At 40.7% G+C, this 23,080-nt stretch overlaps 3 protein-coding genes across 7 annotated transcripts in view; 2 read left to right on the forward strand and 1 right to left on the reverse strand.

Annotated features, from left to right (window-relative positions):
- The window catches only part of gng12b (guanine nucleotide binding protein (G protein), gamma 12b), a 69,435-nt gene extending 59,821 nt beyond the window's left edge, over positions 1-9,614 (forward strand). For all 3 annotated transcript variants that reach the window (XM_071345981.1, XM_071345980.1, XM_071345979.1), the window contains 2 exons: positions 688-796; positions 6,810-9,614. In XM_071345981.1, the coding sequence (XP_071202082.1) occupies positions 704-796; positions 6,810-6,935 (219 nt within the window). In that variant the 5' untranslated portion in view covers positions 688-703 and the 3' untranslated portion in view covers positions 6,936-9,614. The remainder of the gene's footprint in view (positions 1-687; positions 797-6,809) is intronic.
- Positions 9,615-11,603: 1,989 nt separating this feature from the next.
- Positions 11,604-14,537, reverse strand: gadd45ab (growth arrest and DNA-damage-inducible, alpha, b). Its single transcript, XM_071345982.1, has 4 exons — positions 14,378-14,537; positions 13,977-14,078; positions 13,559-13,772; positions 11,604-12,506 (listed from the first exon to the last, which is right to left on the reverse strand). The coding sequence occupies exons 1-4, from the start codon at positions 14,425-14,427 to the stop codon at positions 12,396-12,398; spliced, it is 477 nt and encodes a 158-aa protein (XP_071202083.1). The 5' UTR covers positions 14,428-14,537; the 3' UTR covers positions 11,604-12,395.
- An 807-nt stretch (positions 14,538-15,344) lies between these two features.
- The window catches only part of sec16b (SEC16 homolog B, endoplasmic reticulum export factor), a 52,028-nt gene continuing 44,292 nt past the window's right edge, over positions 15,345-23,080 (forward strand). For all 3 annotated transcript variants that reach the window (XM_071345986.1, XM_071345988.1, XM_071345987.1), the window contains exons 1-4: positions 15,345-15,469; positions 15,916-15,984; positions 20,865-21,284; positions 22,289-22,380. In XM_071345986.1, the coding sequence (XP_071202087.1) occupies positions 20,905-21,284; positions 22,289-22,380 (472 nt within the window). In that variant the 5' untranslated portion in view covers positions 15,345-15,469; positions 15,916-15,984; positions 20,865-20,904. The remainder of the gene's footprint in view (positions 15,470-15,915; positions 15,985-20,864; positions 21,285-22,288; positions 22,381-23,080) is intronic.

Raw genomic sequence — 23,080 nt, forward strand, 5'->3', positions numbered from 1 at the left:
GCAATGAATGGAGTGGAGCAGGCACTTTGCTCTTCACGCTATGAAGGGGCTGCATTTATACACAGACTTGATCCTCTCAATCACGTGAGACACATTTGACAGAAGTATCGAATGTTATTTTTTTGTATTGAAATACTACCTAAGTTTTGGTATACCGTGCAATGCTAAGACTAATGCAGACTTCCCATGTTGTGTGTGGGTTGTGCAACCACTTTCGTCTATGCCAGTCTGTGCGTGATTATGTGTGTTAGCTTGTTTGTAGGTTGTTGGTTGAGTAGTAAATTGCAGATTAACTTCCGACTGTCACTTTTGGAAAGTTACTCTGGAGAGGAAGGACAGTGGAGTAACAGCTTAGACAGCTTGTCAAAGTTCTGTTCCTGGCACTTAACCATCTTGAGTTATTCTCCAACACACCATCTGCTTTGCAAAGATGTAAGAAGTGCCTGCTGATGTAGCTGGGATATCTTTTATGAGACTGTTATACAGGGACTGTCTGTTCTGCTGCCCTATATGGATGTACAAATTATGACTTAATGATGGTTTATTGTGCTTTTCTTTAGTTTTTCCAGATAAAGCCACACAGAAAAATTGCCACAATATTCATGTATTAATTCATTCATTTATTGTCAGTCATTCTTTTCCATAGTGTTATACAGTACTGAGTCCAGTATGTGTGTTTTAACACAGGTGTGTGAAGACCATCATGTCTTCAAAGATGCAGAGTTCCAATAACATAGCCCATGCCAGGAGGACAGTCCAGCAGCTGAGAATAGAGGCCAGCATTGAGAGGATTAAGGTATGCTTCTCAAACATAACCCATAACTTGAATGACCTAAATAGACTGTACGTACAGTGGGGAGAACAAGTATTTGATACACTGCTGATTTTGCAGGTTTTCCTAATTACAAAGCATGTAGAGGTCTGTAATGTTTATCATAGGTACACTTCAACTGTGAGAGACGGAATCTAAAACAAAAATCCAGAAAATCACATTGTATGATTTTTAAGTAATTAATTTGCATTTTATTGCATGACATAAGTATTTGATCACCTACCAACCAGTAAGAATTCCGGCTCTCACAGACCTGTTAGTTTTTCTTTAAGAAGCCCTCCTGTTCTCCACTCATTACCTGTATTAACTGCACCTGTTTGAACTCGTTACCTGTATAAAAGACACCTGTCCACACACTCAATCAAACAGACTCCAACCTCTCCACAATGGCCAAGACCAGAGAGCTGTGTAAGGACATCAGGGATAAAATTGTAGAACTGCACAAGGCTGGGATGGGCTACAGGACAATAGGCAAGCAGCTTGGTGAGAAGGCAACAACTGTTGGCGCAATTATTAGAAAATGGAAGAAGTTCAAGATGACGGTCAATCACCCTCGGTCTGGGGCTCCATGCAAGATCTCACCTCGTGGGGCATCAATGATCATGAGGAAGGTGAGCGATCAGCCCAGAACTACACGGCAGGACCTGGTCAATGACCTGAAGAGAGCTGGGACCACAGTCTCAAAGAAAACCATTAGTAACACACTACGCCGTCATGGATTAAAATCCTGCAGCGCACGCAAGGTCCCCCTGCTCAAGCCAGCGCATGTCCAGGCCCGTCTGAAGTTTGCCAATGACCATCTGTATGATCCAGAGGAGGAATGGGAGAATGTCATGTGGTCTGATGAGACAAAAATATAGCTTTTTGGTCTAAACTCCACTCGCCGTGTTTGGAGGAAGTAGAAGGATGAGTACAACCCCAAGAACACCATCCCAACCGTGAAGCATGGAGGTGGAAACATAATTCTTTGGGGATGCTTTTCTGCAAAGGGGACAGGACGACTGCACCATATTGAGGGGAGGATTAATGGGACCATGTATCGCGAGATCTTGGCCAACAACCTCCTTCCCTCAGTAAGAGCATTGAAGATGGGTCGTGGCTGGGTCTTCCAGCATGACAACGACCCGAAACACACAGCCAGGGCAACTAAGGAGTGGCTCCGTAAGAAGCATCTCAAGGTCCTGGAGTGGCGTAGCCAGTCTCCAGACCTGAACCCAATAGAAAATCTTTGGGGGGAGCTGAAAGTCCGTATTGCCCAGCGACAGCCCCGAAATCTGAAGGATCTGGAGAAGGTCTGTATGGAGGAGTGGGCCAAAATCCCTGCTGCAGTGTGTGCAAACCTGGTCAAGAACTACAGGAAACGTATGATCTCTGTAATTGCAAACAAAGGTTTCTGTACCAAATATTAAGTTCTGCTTTTCTGATGTATCAAATACTTATGTCATGCAATAGAATGCAAATTAATTACTTAAAAATCATACAATGTGATTTTATGGATTTTTACAGACCTCTACGTGCTTTCTAAGTAGGAAAACCTGCAAAATCGTCAGTGTATCAAATACTTGTTCTCCCCACTGTATATGATATTACATTTTTCATCCTGCAAGAACTGCCTTCGCTGACCTTCTCTTTAACAATTCCACAACAAATACCTAATACACACAAATCTAAGTAAAGGAATGGAATAAGAATATATAAATATATGGATGAGCAATGTCAGAGCGGCATAGGCTAAGATGCAATAGATTGTATAGAATACAGTATATACACTACCGTTCAAAAGTTTGGGGTCACTTAGAAATTTCCTTGTTTTTGAAAAAGAAAAGTCCATTAAAATAACATCAAATTGATCCGAAATACAGTGTAGACATGGTTAATGTTGTAAAAGACTATTGTAGCTGGAAACGGCAGATTTTTTTATGGAATATCTACATAGGCGTACAGAGGCCCATTATCAGCAACCATCACTCCTGTGTTCCAATGGCACGTTGTGTTAGCTAATCCAAGTTTATAATTTTAAAAGGCTACAGACAAGTCCTCAACTGGCAGCTTCATTAAAAAGTACCCGCAAAACACCAGTCTCAACGTCAACAGTGAAGAGGCGACTCTGGGATGCTGGCCTTCTTTTGTCTATTAAATGTGTGCTTTGCTTTCAAAAACAAGGACATTTCTAAGTGTCCCCAAACTTTTGAACATTAGTGTACATACGAGATGAGTAATGCGAGATATGTAAACATTATTAAAACCTCTTATGGCTGAGATCCCGTTAACGGGATTAACTTGACAACAGCCAGTGAAAGTGCAGGGCGCCAAATTCAAACAACAGAAATCTCATAATTAAAATTCCTCAAACATACAAGTATTTTACACCATTTTAAAGATAAACTTGTTGTTAATCCCACCACAGTGTCCGATTTCAAAAAGGTTTTATGACGAAAGCACACCATCTGATTATGTTAGATCAGTACCTAGTCACAGAAAAACACAGCCATTTTTCCAGCCAAAGAGAGGAGTCATAAAAAGCAGAAATAGAGATAAAATTAATCACTAACCTTTGATGATCTTCATCAGATGACACTCATAGGACTTCATGTTACACAATACATGTATGTTTTGTTCGATAAAGTTCATATTTATATCCAAAAATCTTAGTTTACATTGGCCCGTTATGTTCAGTAATGTTTTGCCTCCAAAACATCCGGTGATTTTGCAGAGAGGCACATCAATTTACAGAAATACTCATAATAAACATTGATTAAAGATACAAGTATTATACATGTAACTTTAGATAAACTTTTCCTTAATGCAACCGCTGTGTCAGATTTCAATTTTTTTTAACTGAAAAAGCACACCATGCAATATTCTGAGTACGGCGCTCAGACACAAAAACAAGCCATACAGGTACCCGCCATGTGGTGGAGTCAACAGAAGTCAGAAATAGCATTATAAATATTCACTTACCTTTGATGATCTTCATCAGAATGCACTCCCAGGAATCCCAGTTCCACAATACATTTTTGTTTTGTTCGATAACGTCCATAATTTATGTCCAAATACCTCCTTTTTGTTGGCGCGTTTAGTTCCAAAATCCAAATTGATGACGCGCAGGCCAGACGAAAAGTCAAAACATTCCATTACAGTTCGTAGAAATATGTCAAACGATGTATAGAAATAATCTTTAGGATGTTTTTAACATAAATCTTCAATAATGTTTCAACCGGAGAATTCCTTTGTCTGTAGAAATGCGATGGAACGCAGCTAACTCTCACGGGGCGCGCCTGAGTGAGCGCGTGACACTCTGCCAGACACCTGACTCAATCAGCTCTTATTCCCTCATCCTTCACAGTAGAGCATCAAACAAGGTTCTAAAGACTGTTGACATCTAGTGGAAGCCTTAGGAAGTGCAATATGACCACATAGACACTGTATATTGGATAGGCAAACCTACAAACCTCAGATTTCCCACTTCCGGGTTGGATTTTTTCTCAGGTTTTTGCCTGCCATATGAGTTCTGTTATACTTACATACATCATTCAAACAGTTTTAGAAACTTCAGAGTGTTTTCTATCCAAATCTACTAATGATATGCATATCTTAGCTTCTGGGACTGAGTAGCAGGCAGTTTACTCTGGGCACCTTATTCATCCAAGCTACTCAATACTGCCCCCAGCGATAAGAAGTTAAAGTGGCTTTATTAAAGTGACTAGTGTTCCGTTTATTAAAGTGGCCAATGATTTCAATTCTGTATGTAGGCAGCAGTCTCTCTGTGCTAGTGATGGCTGTTTAACAGTCTGATGGCCTTGAGGTAAAAGCTGTTTATCAGTCTCTCGGTCCCAGCTTTGATGCACCTGTACTGACCTCGCCTTCTGGATGGTACCGGGGTGAACAGGCAGGGGCTCGGGTGGTTGTTGTCCTTGATGATCTTTTTGGCCTTCCTGTGACATCGGGTGCTGTAGATGTCCTGGAGGTCAGGTACTTTGCCCCCGGTGATGCATTGTGCAGACCCCACCACCCTCTTGAGAGCCCTGCGGTTGTGGGTGGTGCAGTTGCCGTACTAGGCGGTGATACAGCCTGACAGGATGCTCTCAATTGTGCATCTGTAAAAGTTTGTGAGGGTTTTAGGTGGGGAGCCAAATTTCTTCAGCCTCCTGAGGTTGAAGAGGCACTGTTGTGTCTGAGGCACTGTTGTGTCTGAGGCACTGTTGTGCCTTCTTCACCACACTGTCTATGTGGCTGGACCATTTCAGTTTGTCAGTGATATGTACGCAGAGGAACTTAAAACTTTCCACCTTCTCCACTGCTCTCCTGTCGATGTGGATAGGGGGGTGCTCCCTCTGCTGTTTCCTGGAGTCCACGATCATCTCCTTTGACGTTGAGTGAGAGGTTATTTTCTTGACACCACACTCCGAGAGCCCTCACCACCTCCCTGTAGGCTGTCTCGTTGTTGGTAATCAAGCCTACTACTGTTGTGTCGTCAGGTAAGGTGGAGGTGATATGATCCTTGACTAGTCTTTCAAAGCACTTCATACATTTACATTACATTTAAGTCATTTAGCAGACGCTCTTATCCAGAGCGACTTACAAATTGGTGCATTCACCTTATGATATCCAGTGGAACAACCACTTTACAATAGTGCATCTAACTCTTTTAAGGGGGGGGGGTTAGAAGGATTACTTTATCCTATCCTAGGTATTCCTTAAAGAGGTGGGGTTTCAGGTGTCTCCGGAAGGTGGTGATTGACTCCGCTGACCTGGCGTCGTGAGGGAGTTTGTTCCACCATTGGGGTGCCAGAGCAGCGAACAGTTTTGACTGGGCTGAGCGGGAACTGTACTTCCTCAGAGGTAGGGAGGCGAGCAGGCCAGAGGTGGATGAACGCAGTGCCCTTTCATGATGATAGAAGTGAGTGCTACGGGGCGATAGTAATTTAGTTCAGTTACCTTTGCATTCTTGGGTACAGGAACAATGGTTGCCATCTTGAAACATGTGGGGACAGCAGACTGGGATAGGGAGAGATTGAATATGTCTGTAAACACACTAGCCAGCTGGTCTGCGCATGCTCTGAGGACGCGGCTAGAGATGCCATCTGGGCCGGCAGCCTTGCGAGGGTTAACACATTTAAATGTCTTACTCACATCAGCCACGGAGAAGGAGAGCCCACAGTCCTTGGTAGCGGGCCGCGTCGGTGGTACTGTATTATCCTCAAAGTGGGCAAAGAAAGTGTTTAGTTTATCTGGAAGCAAGATGTCGGTGTCTGTGACGTGGCTGGTTTTCCTTTTGTAGTCCGTGATTGTCTGTAGAACCTGCCACATACGTCTCGTGTCTGAGCCATTGAATTGCAACTCCACTTTGTCTCTATGCTGACATTTTGCTTGTTGGATTGCTTTGCGGAGGGAATGACTACTCTGTATTCGGCCATATTCCCAGTCGCCTTGCCATGGTTAAATGCAGTGGTACGCACTTTCAGTTTTGCGTGAATGCTGCCCTCTATCCACGGTTTCTGGTTAGGGTAGGTTTTAATAGTCACAGTAGGTACAATATCTTCTATACACTTCCTTATAAACTCACTCACCGAATCAGCGTATACGTCTATATTATTCTCTGAGGCTACCCGGAACATATCCCAGTCCGCGTGATCAAAACAATCTTGAAGCGTGGATTCCGATTGGTCAGACCAGCGTTGAATAGTCCTTAGCATGGGTACTTCCTGTTTGATTTTCGGCCTATAGGAAGGGATTGAGCAAAATGGAGTTGTGGTCAGATTTAGAATGCATCCCCAGTACATTGGTTCATAATAAGTAGTAAGCAAGTGTATATTTCCACTACATAAACTGTTGAGGATCGATTTAGGGTAGTCAGTCTTTACCAAGGATGTGCATCTCTCAGGGACACAAACTACATTCCTTGGTGAGCCACCTGACTGTTTCTTTGTGTTCATCTGAGGTCGATAGTAACCTGCTGTATGATTCTCTCCCGTAGGTGTCCAAGGCCTCAGCAGACCTGATGCACTATTGTGGAGAACATGCTAAATACGACCCTCTACTCATGGGCATCCCAGCCTCTGAAAACCCCTTCAAAGACAAGAAGCCGTGCACTATATTATAGTAGCGGGACAGCTGAAATCTCTTTGCTTTTTTATTTGTATATTATTTTATAGAGAGAAATATGACATTAATACCGATACACTATTTGCCTTAAGGCCAGCCCAGCCCCACTCCCCCTATTTCCTTGTGCTTTCGGTTGATTCCCAAATGTTATCCTAGGGCCCATAGGGCTCTGGTAAAAAAATGGTGCACTATATAGGGAATAGGGTGCCATTTTTGGACTCTTATAAACAAGTGCCATTTTGGTAGGATCAGAATCATTGGTGTGCTCTCTCCTAATCAGATACAACTAAGACCAAATAGCACCATGAGCCAAAATGTAACAGGTCATTGGTAACCCAGAAACAATGTTTTAGTTTAGTTCAATCAGTCATGAAAGAATGAAAGCTCATTCTGAGGCTCCTCTCAACAGAGACTGGTGTTCTTTTAGATTGTTATCTCATGTTATGCAGACTAAATACTAGCTTGGTTCAAACTAGGGGTTCCCAACTCTGTAATGTTCACATCAGCCAGAGCATAAATAATGCCAATGGCCCAAAAGTATAAAGCATTGCACTTGCACCACACTCTAGTTAAACCTTTCAGCTCCTGATTGCGTCATCAGTCCCCACACAGTAGCTTCTTTGGGAAACAATCAGTCTAGTTTGTATATTACTGATAAGCCTGTAATAACCCCATGATGTAAATCACCCAGTCCCATGACACAGGAGGACTCTAAAACCAGTGCTGATGGTCTGGTAAGCTATGTCTGTGTCCCAAATGGCGCCCTATTCCCTATAGAGTGAACCACTTTTGATCAGAGCCCTATGGGCCCTGGTTAAAATGTGTGCTCTGAAGGGAAAAGGGTGCCATTTGGGACTCAGACTGTGAATGTCCCGTCACAACAGGAGAGGGTGCCGTTTTGTAAGGGAAAGCGTATGGCTTGCAGCAATAGCCTCATGAACTGGCAGGTTTAACCAGCATTGTTTTGTTTCTGCAAAGATGTCAGAGATCGTTTCATTTTCAGGTGGGGGTAGATTCGAACTATCCCACTTCTATGTCTTTTGTTATGAAAGAATGACTCTTTAAACTTTAATACTAATATTTATCTCTTGTGAATTTGCCATGCCTTTGCCTTAGAAACCAAACTTTGTGACTTTGCATAGTTGTCTTATTTGTATGTAGTACAGTAGATAGGTAATGTAGCATCAATATGAAGTGTTGCAGATACCATGTAACCCCTTTAAATGATTTTACTATGCCTTACATTGATGTAAAAGTTGTTGTTCCATAATGATGTCTTTACTTGGCTGAAGGAGAAGAAGTTAAGATCACAATCACGTCTATCCAATGTACAGATGTAGGATCGTAATTTGATCACCCTGTTGTTACAGGACATTTCCTGCACAGCAAACTTGCAGTGTTTTTGAGGTTTTAAAAAGGTTCTAAAGTTTGTAATTTTCACTTTAAAATGTCAGATTGGATTTGCCCTAACTAAAAATGTATCAAAAATGTCCATTAACTATAATCCACATAATAATTCACATTTCCTGTTGCTGCAGGATTATTTTCCTGCTGTGAAAAACTGCTCAAATTACGATCCTACATCTGTACCAGCACCAGAGGAAACTGGATGCTAATCTGTTTGTGCTATCATGCCAACTCCTTCACACATTGTAGTGGCAAACAAAGATAAAAACTGGCTTGACAAGGACATCAATGGAGTAAGCAAGAGCACAAACAGATCTGGTACCAAGCTAGAAATGTAAAGGTTTTCTGATTTGTATTTTATTGCCAGTGCTTTTAAAGTGTTTCACTGTAATAACTTTTTATTGATAGATGTACGACTTCTATTCTGACAAGGATTCTGTGATCCAACATGAAATTTGTGACAACTGTTATTATGATCTCTTCTTGAGTGTGAACATTCCATGTTTACAATAGCTGCTCCATTGTCTTCTTTTCAACTCTCAGAATGGTCATGCGTTGAATAATAATTGTTATTGTGTGTTTGGGAGAATATTTGTTTTTGTCTGTGCACGTGACTGTCGAAGGCAACTCGGAGACCATGGTCGTGTTCATTAGGGCGGACAATAGCAAAACCGAAAACTAAAACAATTAGACAAGTTCAGGTAGTACATACCTGGTTCGCTTTGTTTTCTACCTTATGAACATGACCCAGCTTAACCAGCCAGGGCCTTAGTATTAAAGTAGTCTCGTTTCTACATCTCACTACACCTTTTTAGCCACACTCCTCAAACAACACTATACTAATACTGTGAACAACTGAATCAATACATTCCCAGTGGATGCAGGGAGCACATCTTTGAAGTGCTTGTCGCTATTCATCTGTCAGTATCATTATTGGCAATACAATAAGTTGCTCTTACACCTGTGGGTTAAAGCCTATAATTACTATAGACTGCTATATATAGAGACAGACGGCAGCACCAACTGAAATGTCCCCTCATAGTAGGCTATTTGCCTCCATATTCTGTGTAATCTTGGCAACCTACAATCGAAAATCTCACGTAAAATACTATTTACGTTAAGTAGTCTGTCCACAAGAGATTATATTCTGTGTGGCTTTGAAAGCTCGCTTAAAGTTGCGTGTTCCTGTATGATGTGTTTCTGCACTTGCTTCTTCTCACTGTTATGTCACTCCATTTACATTTACAATAAAAGGCCTGTGGTATTTTGATGCATGTGCTGCATTGATTTTTGCCAACTTAATTCATGTTGCAAATGGATTTTGCAGTTTTAAAGAAAAACATGTTTATTTACCTCTGTGACACATACCGGATGCTAATTTGGTCTCTAGTACGTACTGTCTATGTGGATATATTTCCTATTTCAAGTGATTACAATTTTATTCCCAATTTTGCCTTCTTAAATTTAGTAGATCTTAATGAATTTATTTAAATACACAATTTTAATGATTTAGTAGTGATTTGTAAATGCATCTGGCACAATAAAAAGTGTGTAGAAAAAAATACTTGTCTTACAATGATTATCAGATACATTTGAACAAGTGGAGAGGATAGATTGTTGAATTGTCAAAACCACTAATAGACTAGCTAGTGCCACGTCAGTGAGTCACCTATCTGTAAACATTCCCATTTTGCTCTGATTTCTGCCATATTTTGTCCTGTTCTCTGCCCCAATGTCCAGGCAGGTCTGGTTGTTATGTAACGATCCCTGTGCTTCAGTGGCCTTTCTCTCTCTCTGTCTCTCTGTCTGTCAGTCTCTCTTTCTCTCTCTCTCAGGGTCTGATGTTACAGGCAAAAACCAGGTCAGGCCATATACAGTGAGGAGAACAAGTATTTGATACACTGCCGATTTTGCAGGTTTTCCTACTTACAAAGCATGTAGAGGTCTGTCATTTTTATCATAGGTACACTTCAACTGTGAGAGACGGAATCTAAAACAAAAATCTAGAAAATCACATTGTATGATTTTTAAGTAATTAATTTGCATTTTATTGCATGACATAAGTATTTGAACACCTACCAACCAGTAAAATGTGTGGTTATGGCCCCCGGAAAGGTTGGGAAAGCTAAATTACAAATTTGTATCATTGAATGCTCCATTGTGTTAAGATGCCACAGGAGTACAGCTACATTTCAGGTCATCATGCTGACGTGACATTAGGTGGTTTGTGGTTAACAGCCTGCACTGCTTGTGTTGCCTTCTAATTAGTAACACTATTATTACTATCAGTGCGTCACTGTGAGTGTGATTGCATCACCTCCATTCATAGGGTCTATTTATAGCCATGATGAAATCAGTGGTCAGTAGTACCCCCACTGTGAGGGTGTGAATGGGCCTTGACTCAGTCACACACATTGTTTCATCAGCTGCTCTTTGAGGGCTTTGTCCCCCTGCTTTGCTCTGCTGCACACACACACACAATCACTTCTGGTGTCCTCTGAGTGTGCTGGTTAGTAATATATATTTTCTTTCCTCTCTGGCTATTTTTGTCCCTGACAGGTGTTTGAACAGAGGGTGTTTCTGTGTTCGAACAGAGGGCCTCGGTGACAGCAAGGGTTGTCATGGTGATCACACAAACACCCTGATGCTGCTCATCACACAAGGAAACTATATGTATGTGGAAATTCTCCTTCTCCCTCCTGTGTGACGTTTTTATAAAACATTTTTGATGTGAATGCAGGGCTTTGTGTCCTTGGATGTAAATAACCAACACTGTAGTGTTTACCATTGGTGTCAATGGAGTGATGTATTGTTGAGACATGGTGTATGTTACATAATAAATACACGCAAAACTATGTACTAGCTTTTTGCACCCGGTTAAACAGTGCACCTTTCTTTATTCAGCTGAATATGAAAGATCACTTGAAAGTGTTGCATGCCATTCCATTCCCCTGAACTGAGGCTTGCAGTTAACACCTGCAGCTGAGAAAAAAAACACTACCTACGAGAAATGACAAAAGGTGCTGCAGCTGGAATTGTGCTGAATTATCTAGTGACCTCACTGAATTATCTAGCGACCTCGGTGAAAAGCCTCTTTGACCAAGCTTGGTGCAAACAGAATCCTTGTTCAAAGCCCGTTTTCCACTGCCTTGACAGAGAGGTATTATTAGTCCTGTGAGTGATGTTGCTTACAGGTTAATCAAAAACCTGCAGAATTATACCCATAACTCACTGCATTAATTCCAAACAAGCAAAACAATTAAATGTTTAGTTCAGTTCAGTTTATTTCTCCACAAAGGTAGCTGTTGATGAACATTGCAACATAAATACAATTAATTAAATTAACGCAAACATATTAATTAAAACAAAACAACAAGTTAATGTTTAAGACAATACATTGCTTTGTCCTGACAATATCTTCCCTTTTTTATTTAAATAATTCTCAAAACAAAAATTCAGAGATGATCAACATCATATAAATTACAGTTGAGATTTGTCCACTTTCCTTGAGGCATTATCCAACCTGTAGTCCAGACTACTCCAGTCCAGTTCAGTAAAATCCTGTCCGGTTAAATGGAGTCCGGTCCAGTCCTTGGAGTCAGTTGTCTGATCCTCCAGTAGATTCCAATCCCCTGCTGCCTAGTGTTCTCTGCTCTGCTCACCACCACCTGTGTCTAGTGTGTTCTGCTGTGTGTGCTCACATGATTCAGCTTCCTGTAATGGCTTTCTTCCCGGCAAGGAGGGCACAGTCATACCAATGACCAACCGTTGCCTTGTAATTACAGTCATCATTGTTACCATGGCAGTCTTGGAACCCAGAACGCTGAATCACTCTTCCTCAGCTGAAACCTCTGCATTACAATCCACACTGATCCAGCAAGTTTTGTTGGAGTTGGAGATTTTGTTGTTATTTTCTGGGAGATGTCCTGGTCCTCTATCTTCCTCTGGCAGAATCAAGGTTGTTCATGAGAGGTCCAACAAAGGGGTTATTACACAGATCTAGTGCAGTGTGCAATGTTTCCATATAAAGTGCACAACATGGGTAGAGTCATCAGTCAGGTAGGTTGATAATGGGAACCCACTGGTCCAGGATTCGACTGTCTCTACAGAAGAGATTCACTTTGCTCAGAGCTGGGTCCTTCCATGTGGTCAACTGGGGGTTCTGTGAAGAGGAAGGGAAAACACAGTCAGGCTAATGCTGCTTTCTAAAAACGTATGCATTCAAATACAGACCTAATAAATGTGTAAGAACAACCCTAATCAGTTAGGCCTAAGGGGTTCTCTGCAAGTGAGTATGGTTACCATAACTGCTCACACAGTTAATTCGCACACATCTACTGCTGTGCTTTCTAAATGTATTCATCAAATATAGGGATAAAAAGTCATTTCTAACAACCATAATAAGATAAGGGTTCTCTGCAACTGGTGTGGTTACAGTGACAAGTAGAGCCAGTTTGCTACAGCAGGAAAAATATTCCTGCAGCAACAGGAAATGTAAAGTATTATGTGGATTATAATTAATAGACATTTTTGTAGGGGTTGATACAAGTAGAAATGACTAAACTTGAGAAGCCTTTTTAAACCTCAAATACATTACAAGTTTTACATTTCTTGAATTGCAGGAAGGTTCTGCAACAGGGGGATCAAATTAAGATCCTATATGATCTGTATGGCCTGCTAGTGTGCTTCATAGATCAGATCACTACTAAGGAAGTGTATGAGCAGGGCATAAAAATGTCTCCATGCTGACTTCTGCATTCTAAGAATCGCTCTGCAAACATGCAATCATTCATCCTCTTTCTCCTATGAGCTCAGCTTTATTTATTTTTAGATCACTTGCAGTACTGCAGCCAGCGTAAGCTACGTCAGACCACTACGCAACCCACATCACTACAGATCAGGTGGCTGCAGTCAGCTGGATTAAATCTAAAAGAGCAGAGCAATGAATGAAGACATAAAACTACTAGACCAGATGTTGTGGCCATTAAAATCGAATATTTGTACGCATCTAGGCCTTTGATTCTGTATTCAATGCTCTTGACCTGCAAATCTTTAGCATCCACAAATAATGTTTAATAACCTAGCTGGCATAATGAACTCGGTCCAGGTTAAAAGTGCCACACCTGCAGAGACCCCAGCTGATTAACTGATATAAAGGTCTAGCACTGTTTAGTGCAGGGATATGGGGAGTATGAATAATGTAATGACACATACAGTAACTAGTACACAGTGCATGTCCATTGGCTCTCCTCCTGGCTTCACTCCTCCAAGGATCTCAGCGAGGCGCCTCATGTTGCTGACCCGCAGGATGTTGATGTCGTTCTCGCAGCAGAACGCCTGGATAAGGGTAAAGTGGATCTGGAGGGCCACGTCTTCTACCTGTTCCTCGTCCGTAGCCAGGAGGCACAACACCACATTATCCGGGTCACTGATGATTTAAATGACAACACAATTTGTTAAACAAGCAGTATATATTAATTTAGTTGCCAGAATGTTTATTAGTTTCATTGCGTAAGAATATATTGAAACATAATGTACTTCACTCCTTGCATTTAGTTATTTCAGAATGGATTTATTACTAGCTAATAACGTTATAATATTGCTGAATGTGCTTCATTTGCTATCTACTTACACATTGAGTGACTTGGCTGCCTCGTATACCCCGACAGTGATGCAACCCTGAGGTAACGCGGAGCTGAGGACCTCCTCCAGTGCTTTAGCCACCGAATCCATCCTGTGGTTGCACAACAACAAAGAAGCATATTGATGGTGGGTGATACATAGACCAAAACACTAAGTATCGATATTTAGTCAGCATGCAACATTATAGAAAGTATATAACTACCTACCTATCTAGCTAACTAAATAGCTAACTAGGTTAGCTTAGACATGCTCAGCCAAACGCTCGTGCATACCGGGACATTGACATCACATAGCTGCTATAACTGGATCGCTTGCCAAATGAAGTAAATTTAGCTGACAACTGAAGCTTTAATTTTCAACAATTTGCAAAAAATAATCTCAGCTAGCTACCTTTCTGTAGAGTTTTCTCCGCTGGTTTCCTCAAAAGTCATATTGCACATTAGAAAATATCCACGTTGAAGACAGGATATCCACAGATGGTCTCTCTTCACGTCCCAGTTAAGTTCGCGACCTTGTGTTGTCTGCTCTTTTTCTCATATTTCCCCGCAGTTCACCGTGGAAGTTGGAGTTCGAGCGCCTCATATTTGCATATCAAACCCCATTGGTCACATGCTAATTTTCACGGTGTTTCAAGTGAATGAAGAGCGCCCCTCAAGGTATCAGTACACCTATGTAACTTCCTTGGTAAACTGCGACGACTGCTGGAAAAACGATGAAATTGATCAGTGGCTAACTATTTCATTGTATATTCGTGGTAAATGCAAGACTGTTGATAGTGTGCAGAGTTGTGGACAATAATTTTTATTTACACTTGTTATTATAGCCAACATATTTTATACCCGTTTGCTTTGAAGGCTAATTCAACAACATAAACTTTCTGAAATCACGTGGAAACAACGTTGATTCAACCAATGAGTGGGGAGAAACTCAAGTAGAGCACATCAAATAGATGTTATCTCCATTTGCTGTGATTCCAACAATGATCTCATAGCGGATGTATACAAGACGCCTTGCCAAAGAGTGTACAGAAGGCCTATGGTTTTGAAACTCCTTGCCTTCGCTTGAAATAGCTCATTTAAATTTGGTCAGCACACTCTTTTAAGATATTTGATATACACTTGATATAATAACAGCTATGCAAAAGTCCATAGTGATTTGTCCACAGAAGACACCAGTAGGCCTACACATGGTTCTCCCTAGTCTCATTTCATAGCCACTCTGTGCTTTCAGGTCCTCACTTATGTGGGAGCCAGCCTCTAACGTTTTCCCTTCCCAATATGGAGGTTTTAGGATACCAATCTCCAGCTAAATGGTATGCGCTGGTGGCTTGTTTTTTTCCATTTCCACTGTCAACCGCCCGGGGTTCAACGCAACGTGGCATGTCCAGACATCCAAATAAAATAAAAAATGTAAACATGGAAATGGATACAGTTATCTTTCACAGACACAAAATATCGCAAATGATAGATATAGAGACATGATGTAAGTAATTCAAAGTAGCCTAATCTCTTCTTAAAAGTAATATCATGTTTATTACAACGGTTCTGCTGTCAAGGGTGTTTGCCAATATATGTTTACTAACAATTGTTTGAACAACGTGCATCGGGATTTTGTCGGGGCCACAGATTAGACATTTGTTTAGAAATACATTTTGATAGATGGGTACAATATTTTATATATATATTTTCTATCAATGAAACGTTTATTTTATATATATATATATATATATGTCTGAAACTATATTACATGTGCGCAAAGCCAAGCTCTAATTGTAATGCGCAATTTGGCCCTTGTTATCCAATGAAAATACCTCGCTTACGCCATGCTTTTATTTACCGGCTCATTTGGACTGTTGGACTTTGTACCCCTGAGAACTTTATCTGTCAGGTTCGGGTCGGTTTATTTAATGTTGTGTGTTTCTTTTCCAGTGAAATTATGTGGCAGATGAACTTTGACTGCGACTGGCTGGGTGGAAGCGCTTTGAACAGATGTGAACTGTAAGTTTGAACTTTACAAATATATTTGGTATTTTTTTGTTAAGAAAATTATTAATAGAATGTTAAATGCGCTGTCAAGGAAAGACAAAGTACATGTGCATGTATGTATTGGTAGGTAGCTATAGCCTTGTTGGTTTATGTTGCAGAAATCAAGATTGAGAACCTATTTTCGAGAGAGAACTGTCAATCTCAATTTCAAGATATCTCTCGTTTAGACAAAGGACAAATGCCTTTCACAGGCTTTTATTTCATTATCTGTAGGCTACACATGATATTGACCAAATGTGAACGTGTTGCTATATTATGGTCTAAATTAGCCTAACCATGTAGCACTAGTATTCTGCCAGGAGCACAAATGATGATGTCAAGTTTGTATGGTAATGAGCTAACCTTCAAAATAAAAGCCCGCATTTCAAAACATTGCAACGTGGATAACTCATTCAAAATACATGTAATTTTAATCAATGGACACTTTTATTTTGCCAACAAGAAAAGGCAATGAGTAATTTATTAAAACAAATAACAAATATGGTTTAAACATATTTTTACCATTAATGAAAAAAGTACTATGTTGGCACTGGTATGTTGAAAATATTGGTCTGTAGAGAACTTTTCTACCTGTCTCAGCTATAGTAAAGTGGAAAATACTCAGTAGGGTCTCTAATAACCAAATATGGTTCGTTTTGGAGGGGTACTGTGTCCTACATATCCAACAGCACTTTGTTCTCCACCCCTTCCATAGCCCCCAATGCAATACACTGTAATACTGTACATGGGATACATATTGGGTTGTCGAGAGATAACTTTTCTACCTGTCTCAGTTAAAGTGGGGTGGGAACTACTCAGTAGGGTTTCTACTAACCAAATATGTGTAGTTTTGGAGGGGGACTGTGTCATACATATCCAGCAACACAGCTTTAAATGATCTGGTGCTATCCATGGTCCTGACGTCAATACAGACAACAACAAAAAACACACACTAAAGCAACACTATTTTATCAAAATGAAAATCTATTTTATTTATATGTTAAATGTAATGAATATTAACCCGGCTATTAGGAAACAGTATAATCACACTTTCTAAACAGCAATGGAGAAAATGATTTACAAGTTGTAGGCCAATATGTACTGCTTATCTATGAAGGTTATTAGGCCTATTAAATAGTTTTACAAATTATAACAGAGACAAGATTATTTACAAGCTATATTGTAATGATTATTGATTAAGGTCAGAAAAGGCACTTTTGTAGAGTTTAAAATGCGTTACATGAGACAACAAGGCTACAAGGCTAACAGTATACAGTATAATCAAGCTTTCAGAACAACAATGGAGAACATTATTTACAAGTTATATGCCTCTATGTTTTGCATCTCTATCAATGTTAGCAGTATACAGTTAAGGCCTATTAACCAAGTTTTAAAAACCATTATCAGAGACAAGATTGCATGATAATACATACAACAGATATGTGATGATTATCTATCAAGGTCAGCAAAGGCATTTTCTGTAGAGTTTAAAATGTATTACGTTGTAATTTTGTCTCTGATCAGTCATATAAAACATTCTCTCGCATGCCATTGTGACAAAGTGTATTCACGTTTCCCTCTAAGACTGTTTATGAGAATAAGCACACATAAACACCACAACTACTACCATCTGACTGTTTTCTAAAATAGGGGCGCCGATGAGAAAATGTCACATCTACCACAACGCCATGCATTGCCAGATACTGTAATGCCAGGTATTTCTGAAGTAAAAGTAGTGTATCCTTTAATTCTCGTTCTTTCTGGCTTAAGGAATCCATCATTTTAAGATTTAATGTAATGCAATTACTGCTACTAAATACACTGATTACACAAAACATTAGGAACACCTGCTCTTTCCATGACATAGATTGACCCGGTGACTCTACTGTAGGTGAAAGCTATGATCCCTTATTGATGTCACCTGTTAATGAAGGGGAGGGGACAGGTTAAATAACGATTTTTAGGCCTTGAGACAATTGAGACATGGATTGTGTATGTGCCATTCAGAGGGTGAATGGGGAAAGACAAAAAATGTTAAATGTCTTTGAGCGCTCAACAGTTTCCCGTGTGTATCACGAATGGTCCATCACCCAAAGAACATCCAGCCAACTTGACACAACAGAGGGAAGTATTGGAGTAAACATGGGCGAGCATCCCTGTGGAACGCTTTCGTTCATGCCCCGACTAATTGATATTAGGAAGGTGTTGCATATCTATGACTATAACTGTCTAATGTGACTTTACATTCACAGGCAATATCACATGCTCAAAATGACACCAATTTTTTACCGTTCCAGGCACATTTGGCATAACCTCTTTGCTCTCACAAAAAAGACTCTGTAATTCCTGACTCGGAAAAGACACAGGGGACATTAACGCATATTGTTCCTTGAGATGCGACTTCAAAAGACCATTGTACCCCTCAAGTATTCGGTCATTGAACCAGTTGTAGTCATTGCTTAACCTTTTTCTGAAGTGGGTTAAATCAGGGTCACACCGAGTGTTTCTTGGTAGTCTTAAACAAATCTCATTTGAAACAAAAGTATACACCTCACACACATGGTTATGGTCTTAAAAAAGAAGACACCTGTACCATGTAAGATATAGATTTGAAATGTATTACATTTTGAGTTTGCATTACATAATTGCACTTTATATACATCACAGAAGTCTGAAAAATATAAAAACCATTTGACATAGAAACACCGGATTAATAACGTAATAATCCCTTGTATTTTATCTTTACAACTGATATTCAACACAACAACAGTACATTCAGTTATTGTTTTGGGATTAATATAACATGCAGGACAAATGCATATGTCTATAACACAGTCCCCCTCCAAAACTACACATCATTCGTAAGTAGAGACTCTACTGAGTATTTCCCACCCCACTTTAGCTGAGACAGGTAGAAAACGTATCTCTCTACAAGCCAATATTTATCCCATGTGCAGTTTATTACAGTGTATTGCATTATAACTGGTTGTGTTTATGCTACACAGAAAAGGTAATACATTTTAAAAGTTAAACTACAAATATTTAGGCTATATTGAAGGATTAGGTTCTAGGTCGAGGAATAGCCTCTCTGATTGGACAGGAGGCTGACGCACTGCACTAGAGTGCTAAAGAAAATCAATATTCCCTAAATTCAGTGTGTCTTTGCAGGGGGACTCTTATTTTGAGGAAAAACATCTGCGATTGTGATGCCAGCATAATATCCTGCTGCTAGGAGAACAGTAATCCCTTTCCTGAATATCTGGGCCTGATGGGAAAATAGGCCTATGTGTCTGCACTATATAGGACAACTTGGGAGAATGATGATCGGTAACAGGCAGCGTATCAGAAGTTAAAATACAGCCAGACTGTCCTCTACTGTTCCTTTCTAGAGCTTAAAATCTGTCGAGATTACAATTTGGGTCGCTGATGTGAAAGACAAACACCCTACGCATCATGCCAATAGGGTTAACCCACTTGCTTGGATTTGTAACGTGGCTCATAGCAAGGTTTGCAACACTGCCTCCTACTTTTTACGCGAACAAAGTGCGTTTTGAATAACACAATGTCATGACAGGCCTGATGGAAACTTGCCAAATGTCGACAAAACAAAGTACACTAGAAAAGGTGTGATCTTTTTCTGTTGGTAAAAGGAATTGTGCGTGAAATGTCGGTGGAAATGCTTTTATGTTGAAATATTGATATAATAACACTCATATCGAAGTAAGCTTGGAGTCACGGGATGACATGTAGTGTGGTCCTCCCACTACGACTCCTCTGGGAAAACATGCAGTTTATTAGGCTCCAGAGTAAATAAATGATGATGAACTTCACAGGGTGGTGAAAGTGAAAGGTGATGAGCTTGATGCTCCTTTCCAATACATATTGACGGTCTTATTCTGGTGATGTGATGATCAATGCTTGTCTGCCATTTGACAAATAAAAATCATCTTGGTCTTTTGCCCATAATAATCTCATAATGTAGTCTATACGTGCACTCTAGCCAACAGCACCCAATCTGCGCCCTGCACGCTGTTGGCTGGCTAGAGCGCACATGCCAATACCAGAGTGAGCACACTCACTATATAACAAAAAAAACAATCAGTAGACTTGAAAATGCGATGGAAACACATTTGACTTTATTTTTTATTCGGTACATGGGAATTTAACCGCAAAAGTTATTTTTATGTGCACTCTGTCATCATGCACAGCCTTTTATCCGCACAAGTCAATTTGATGGAAACACATTTCCCATCTGGTGGGAAAATGTGCAAATTGTTTTTATGCGGATTTTGGAATCTGTCACCAATTGGATGAAAACCAAGCTACTGTTTGCAATTCACAAATTATTATTTTGATTCCTATGATTCAATTCACAAATTATTATTTTGATTCCTATGATTCAATTCACAAATTATTATTTTGATTCCTATGATTCAATTCAGCACAATTGAACCGATCCCCAACTACTACAATTGCGAAGCACATCATTCAATTTGTCAAAAAGAATCATTTAAAAATAATATTTTCATATAAATCAAATTATTATAATATTTTTTTTACTATTTTGAGAAATGTGAAGAGGGGCATCTGCTATATAGTCAATTTAGAGATCAATAGGGGAGCTTTTTGAGCTGCATGTCTCATGTCTTGACTGATCTTTAATGCTCAATGACACACCAAAAAGGCACTACCCTCCCCAAAAGTTTGTCAACCTTCCCCTATTTTGGACCAGCCCTCCACCCAAGTACATTTTGATCTGTCCTTAATTGATTGTAATGCTCCAGAGATCTTCCTCAGAGAGCTCTACCAATCCTTTTCATGTGAAAATACTGATGATCCATTATTCTTCTCAGGTACTGAAGCATTCTCCTCTCAACATAAAGAGTGGTCATCATGGACCCCAGAAGTTACCACTGGACCGAGCCAGGCCCTGGTCGTCACCCACAGAGACCCAGGGAGAGAGAGGACTACCATAGGCCTGCTCACCCTCACCAGGGGACTGGAACCGGGCACTACCCACCAGCACCAAATGTTGGGGACGCTATCACTGGGCACTACCCACCACCACCGGACCCCAGGGAGAGGGAGAGGCAGTGGTCCCACCAGGACCCTCGCTACAGGGTCTACCTCACCAGCCCTCCCCCTTCCAGACCACCTCTAGAGTTCTCACACAGCTCTTACAGCACTCCCCACTCCAGAACAGCTTACGACAGACCCCATTCCACGATGGGTTACATCAGACCAGAGCCACAACACTCCAGACCCCACTCAAGGTTTGTTCACAGAAACTGACTGTTACTTATTATATTATTGTCAAATGTCAATGTCTCTATGTCTCAATTTGAAAAGTTACAAATAAAGTATTTAAAAAAAGAAAACACTGACTGTAACTGTCCACTATTCATTGAGGAAAATGTTAAACTATTGGATCTCAGTATTATTTGATGTGGATTGGTGGTGACACTTGTGAAATGCCAGCTTTTTATTATGTGGACCTTAACATGCTGACCAGACCGCTCGCGCACGCGTCCGCCATCGTGCCCATGTTGATTTTGTCCCCCCACACCAGACGTGATCAGGACACGCAGGTTGAAATATCAAAACTAACTCTGAACCAACTATACTAATTTGGGGACAGGTTGAAAAGCATTAAACATATATGGCAATTTAGCTAGCTAGCTTGTCCTATTTAGCTAGCTAGCTTGTCCTATTTAGCTAGCTAGCTTGTCCTATTTAGCTAGCTAGCTTGCTGTTGCTAGATCATTTGTCCAGGGATATAAACATTGGGTTGTGCATTTCTGGTAAAATAACAAGGTCCTCTACTCCGACAATTAATCCACAGATAAAAGGGTAAACCGAGTTTGTTTCTTGTAATCTCTCCTCCTTCAAGCTTCTTCTTCTTTGGACTTTAGATGGCGGTTGGCAACCAACTTTAAGGTGCATTACCACAACCAACTCGACTGGAGTGTGGACCTCAGTTCATCTTTCAATCACCCACGTGGGTATATGCTCCTAAAAACCAATGAGGAGGTGGGACTTGCAGCGCGTCAAGTGTCACAAATAGAACCAAGTTCTATTTTAGTGCCTGGCTACGTAGATGGTCATTTACACACGCGAGCAGTGTGGGTTGCAATGATTGAATAATATGTATGTGTAAATGTATTTTGCAACTCGAGTGGTGTGGTCAGCATGTAAGATACAGTTTTTAATAAATTATTCATCTTTATATGATCAGAAATGGATCTATGATATCTTTATATTATCTTATTGTTTACAGGCAAGCATATGACTACCCACCCCAGATTTACTGGGACCATAGTCAGGACTATGGCTACTATGACCAGGGCTATTACAACGGACATTACCCAGGTACTGACATATTGTTATCAGTGGATTACACTGATGGATTATATTACTCAAGTATTGCACTCCTGCTTGCCAAGCAACTTAAGCTATTATCAGAGTTATAAAAAGGGTGGCAGGTAGCCTAATGGTTAAGAACGTTCGGACTGTAACCGAAAGGTTGCTGGTTTGAACCCCCGAGCTGACTAGGTGAAACATCTGTCAATGTCACCTTGAGCAAGGCACTTAACCCTAATTGCTCTTGTAAGTCACACTGGATAAGAGCGTCTGCTAAATGGCAACAACACCTCCGCTACGCTGATCCTCAACATGGGGGCCCCACAAGGGTGCTTGCTCAGCCCCCTCCTGTACTCCTTGTTAACCCATGACTGCGTGGCCACGCACGTCAGCAACTCAATCATCAAGTTTGCAGACGACACAGCAGTAGTAGGCCTGATTACCAACAATGACGAGACAGCCTACAGGGAGGAGGTGAGGGCCCTGGCAGAGTGGTGCCAGAAAAATACGTTAACTGAAACAAAGGAGCTGATCGTGGTCTTCAGGAGACAGCAGAGAGAGCACAGAGCTGCAGTGGAGAGGGTGAAAAGATTCAAGTTCCTTGGTGTGCACATCACTGACAACCTGAAATGGTCCTTCCACACAGAGAGTGTAGTTAAGAAGGCGCAACAATGCCTCTTCAACCTCAGGAGGCTGAAGAAATTCAGCT

The sequence above is a fragment of the Salvelinus alpinus genome, chromosome 16 (genome assembly GCF_045679555.1).
Source record: "Salvelinus alpinus chromosome 16, SLU_Salpinus.1, whole genome shotgun sequence".
NCBI classification, from domain to species: domain Eukaryota; kingdom Metazoa; phylum Chordata; class Actinopteri; order Salmoniformes; family Salmonidae; genus Salvelinus; species Salvelinus alpinus.